At 35.8% G+C, this 4,774-nt stretch overlaps 1 protein-coding gene across 3 annotated transcripts in view; it reads left to right on the top strand.

Moving 5' to 3' along the window:
* The window catches only part of THOC2 (THO complex 2), a 102,658-nt gene that overhangs the window by 24,676 nt on the left and 73,208 nt on the right, over positions 1 to 4,774 (top strand). For all 3 annotated transcript variants that reach the window (XM_045295880.1, XM_045295879.1, XM_045295878.1), the window contains exons 5-7: positions 470 to 540; positions 1,588 to 1,709; positions 2,228 to 2,361. In XM_045295880.1, the coding sequence (XP_045151815.1) occupies positions 470 to 540; positions 1,588 to 1,709; positions 2,228 to 2,361 (327 nt within the window). The remainder of the gene's footprint in view (positions 1 to 469; positions 541 to 1,587; positions 1,710 to 2,227; positions 2,362 to 4,774) is intronic.

Raw genomic sequence — 4,774 nt, 5'->3', positions numbered from 1 at the left:
ACATGCCTTTATCTAGACCTCTATAAATGCCCTTTGCCTCCTAGCTCTTTCCTGCATTTCCCTTGACTTTCCTCCTGTCCCACTGTCATGCTTGGTCCCCACCATGGTTTCAGCAATTCCTCTTTGTTACATTAGCTTTGATCATGCCCTACCAGGCCTCCCACACACACCTCACCACTGATTTGGATCACTTGTTCCCTTGTCCCTGGGTTTGTTAGCACCACTTCCTTTCCCCCCACCTCCCCCTCTCCCATGTCCCCCGGAACTGTCAGTCCCGTTGTTTTCTTCTCCAGATTGTTCATCCAGCCTATCTTATTTAGACAGACCTGGGACAGTGGTTTTTAAAAAACATTTCGAGTGAGGCATTTTAAAAGATGACCAAATTGGAAAGAAAACAAGTGACTTCTTATAGTGCTAAAAAGAGTTTAGAGGGATAAAACTCTGTTCTTTTTTTCTGTCACCATTATAGATATCGAGACAAATTGTCTAGAAGAAAAAAGTAAGAGAGACAATTTTACACAGTTGGTATTAGCATGTTTGGTAAGTAAAAATGTTTTCCTTAAGCTTTGCATTGAACAGTGTCACCTCACTTAATGGTATTAATGGAGGAGGATGTTGGCATTCATTTGACTATTTGTGCTAGGGTGAGGCTTGGGTTTCTAGCTGGCCTATTTTGCCAACTTACATATACTTATTATTTCCATGAATTAGAAACCTTATGATATTCCTTAAACGATTTCTTTATACCGTATAAACTCGGGTATAAGCTGACCCAAATATCAGCCGACACCTAATTTTACCCCAAAAACTGCATTAAAAATGTGCTGAAAAACTCGGCTTATACTCATGTATATACAGTATATGACTTGGTGATAATCTTTTGGTTAGTATTTTAGTAAGCAGTTAACTAAGTAGAGGGTAAGTAAGTAACCTATAAAGTTAACAGGAATGATTTGGACAGCTTTTAAACTCAGATTTTTTCAGAATCTCTTTATTAGACAAAGGGAAAAATAATAGAAGTAGGTTAAAAATAATAAATTCTAGAACTTGTCGCAACCATTGTTTAGAGAGCCATTATTGCTTAGAGATGTCCTGGAAGAATGCCCTTCTCTTTGCTGTGCTGGAGTTTGAATTACAGTAGAAACTAAAGAAGGCTGAAGTGCTATAGTATCTATCCTATGTAAACATTCAGTCAAGACAGTTTGTTTTAATCAGATTTTCATATGTAGTTCTTTTCATTTATGGGTTACATCTGTCTACGTTTATGTGGGTTACATGCATATAGTTAATTTTAGTGAGATTTCTATAAAAGAACCCTATGCTTTACATTTCTGTATTTGGAGAGTCAGTCACTTTTGTGAAAATGAAGTTCAGGCCTTGCTATAAATTTGAAGGTTGTTGATATATGATCCTTCAAACAGTTCATTGAAAAATAGAACTAAAAAAAAAATGGAATTTTTCCATGAATTTTTTGAAGCCTCCATGTACATAGAATGATTTTTGTGTTATTTGGGAACATTGTTTTAAGATTGTGGATGCACAGTTGGAATTCTGAGGAATAATTGGCTTCTAATTTTTTAAATATAGTATTTAGTTTCAGACACAGTTCTAAAGGAACGCCTGGATCCAGAGACATTGGAATCTTTGGGGCTTATCAAACAATCACAACAATTCAATCAAAAGTCAGTAAAAATCAAGACAAAACTTTTGTAAGTATATGTATATTGCAGATCTGTTAGTTGAATATTTTTCTAGTTCTCATTTTGAATACTAGCAGTTTCTAAAGGCGAGCTGAAAGAGCTTTTACTTTTGTTGCTATTAATATATCTTGTAGCCTAAGATTATTGAGTCACCTGTAAACTTTACCTTTGTGTAACGGATAGTAATCTTACCCATATTGGAAATTAAAATAATGATTCAATAATTGATAATACAAAATGTTAATATAACGTAACTAAACCTATACTCTTGAATATATTCTTTGTCAATGATAGAAATAGTGGTGTGGTATTATTCCTTGGTATTTTAGCTTCTCTTACTGTGTTAACTAGTTTTCTCATGTAATTAATATTGAGGTGTCTCTATGAACCACAAGGAAGTAAACTTTGAATACCTATTCTTGTGATTGCTGTAAGTTAGATAAGAAAATTCAGGACTAGACTATACTACTATTATGCAAGACTTAATTGAAATTAATTTTATCCGCTTGATGTTTATCTAATTTCAGTTATAAGCAACAAAAATTCAATTTGCTGAGAGAAGAGAATGAAGGTTATGCCAAGCTGATTGCTGAATTGGGGCAAGATTTATCTGGAAATATTACTAGTGATTTAATCTTAGAAAATATAAAATCTTTAATAGGTAAGACATGTGTGCTGTTATTAAGATAAGTTGCTTTATACTGTTGGAGAATATCCGTAAAGACAAAATTAAGTGCATTTAATATGTTTTTTTTAAACTTAAGAAATACGAGAAGTTTCTAGCTTGTATAAGATTTTATCAGCTTTAATAACAATGTAATTTATCATAAATCGTCACTGTTAACTATGTGTTAGTTTTTGCTCTCTCTAGTGTTTTATTCTCTAGTTTTTTTAGTATGTCTCAGTCACTATAGAGGGCAGAAAATAAGCAAATATGAACATTTTAATAAAATCATTGAAATATTGAACTTTGGAGATACATAGTTCTTTGGAACTGGATTTTAATAATACTTATTAAAGGGATTTTGTTACACATTTTATCTTTCTAGATCTGCAAGTACAGCAGATGTAAAAGGGTGTAGGTGATCAAAAGCAAAATCAGATCTATTCTCATTGAATTGATTCTTACTCATAGGGCTTCAGAGACTGTAAATCTTTATGGCAGCAAACAGCCTCATCTTTCTCCAGTGGAATGAACTGCTGACTTTGTTAGAAGCCCAATGCTTATCCCATACCACCACCGGAGCTCCGTATATGATGGGTAGCAAAGTGTTATTCTACTTACCTTTAAAATAGAATTTCTTTAGCATTATTTTCTTTTTATTTGTATCGGGCATTTGGGATCTATAGAAAGTAGGAATGACTGTAGAAAAAGTAATCCTAATTGTTCAATGATGGGACAAGTTTTGCTGTTTTTGTCAGATGTTATCCCATCCTAAAAGGGTGATGGTGTCACGTGGATTACACATTGGGCTGTTAAACCAGAAGGTCAGTGATTAGAACCCATCAGCCCTTTCATGGGAAAAAGACGTGATAGTCTGCTTCTATTAAGGTTATAGCCATAGAAACTCAAAAGGGCAGCTCTACTGTGTCCTATAGTATCTTTAGGAGTCAGAACTGACTCTATGGGAAGGGATTTTTGGGTTGCTATTCTAGAGAATAATTTCCATTACCTAAGTGTCTTAGGTTTTGAGACCTGTCTTAAAAGTCATATTCCCTGCCTCACTGGTTACATTTTAAGAGTTGCCTAGGCCATTTTCTCAGTTCTTGTTCTCTTTTTGAAGTTTATATATGACTAAGGAAGAGAGCTAGTGATCCAGTCTTTATCCCTTGTCTCCATTTTTTCCCTATAGCATCTATAATAAACTATATTTACTATAGTCATCCTACTTTTAGAATTTTGGTGAGCTCCACATAAGGAAAGTAAGGAGATTTAGTTGAGATGTACTAGTTGATCTATTCTCTGTGCTATTTCTTCCTGTTGCAGTTCAACCTCAGGAGTAGCACACCTGCTTGCTTATATAGCAGTGCCCCATTTTTCAGCCTTTACTCTGCAGTTCCTGTCCATTCTTTTAAGGGTAGGCACTACAGGTTTTCCTACAGCACTTCGGTCTAGTTTCAGAAACATACAGCTTTGCTGTATGAAGGGGCGATAAAACAAAACAAAACAGAAAAAAGTTCAGTTGGGCAGAGCTTTCATAGCATGAATTTTTCCCTCTAGATGAAGCATTGAGCAACTTGCTCAAATTTAGTGCACTCAGTGGCAGTGCCTGGGAAGGTTCTGGTCACAGTGAATTTTTTCTTAAAAGCAGTTTCACTTGAGCCTCCTTTTTTGTGATGACTGATTTAAGAGAACAGCATATGCGGCTCTGAAAATTTATTTTCTGCTCGGGAAATGCTGCGGAAACTGCTGTGATGTTGGACACAGCTTACTAGGACAGCGCTATGGGAGAAACTCAAGTGTACGAGTGGTTTTCTCATTTCAAAAAAGGTGAAATGTTGATTGATGACAAACCTCGTTTTGGACATCTGTCAACTTCCTGAATGGACGCATAGTGCATTTGAATTTTGTACCACCAGGTCAGTCTATAAATTCCTCTTCAGACTCGTGAAACACATGCTTTCTATTTAGAGGTTCTGAAAAGATTGCATAACAGTGTGTGACAAAAAGGGCCTTATTTGTGGCAGATGGGGATCTGGTTTTGCCACCACAACAATGCACCTGCTCACGCGACCATCTTAGTGCGCCAGTTTTTAACAAAAAACAGCATGCCTCTCTTGCCCCACGCGCCTTACTCACCTGACCTCTCTCCCTGAGACTTTGTTTCTGTGAATGAAGAGGGACATGAAAGGACAGTGATTTTACAGTGTAGAAGAGATGAAGAGGGAGGTGTTGTCAGCCATCCACAGATGAGTTTGAAAATGTTTCTGAGAATGGAATTGCAGATATGACAAATATATTAAGTGTAATGGAGAGTACTTTGAACATAAGGTTGTTTTGTAAATTTAAATACATAGCTGGAGGGGTGTTTCTGTTTTTTTTTTTTTTGGGGGGGGTCATAGACTCTGATAGT

This window comes from Echinops telfairi, unplaced genomic scaffold (genome assembly GCF_000313985.2).
Source record: "Echinops telfairi isolate 266 unplaced genomic scaffold, ASM31398v2 ScPeMD7_6080;HRSCAF=6971, whole genome shotgun sequence".
NCBI classification, from domain to species: Eukaryota; Metazoa; Chordata; class Mammalia; order Afrosoricida; family Tenrecidae; genus Echinops; species Echinops telfairi.
Note: the sequence above shows the minus strand (reverse complement) of the source record. Positions and strands in the feature narration are given on the sequence as shown.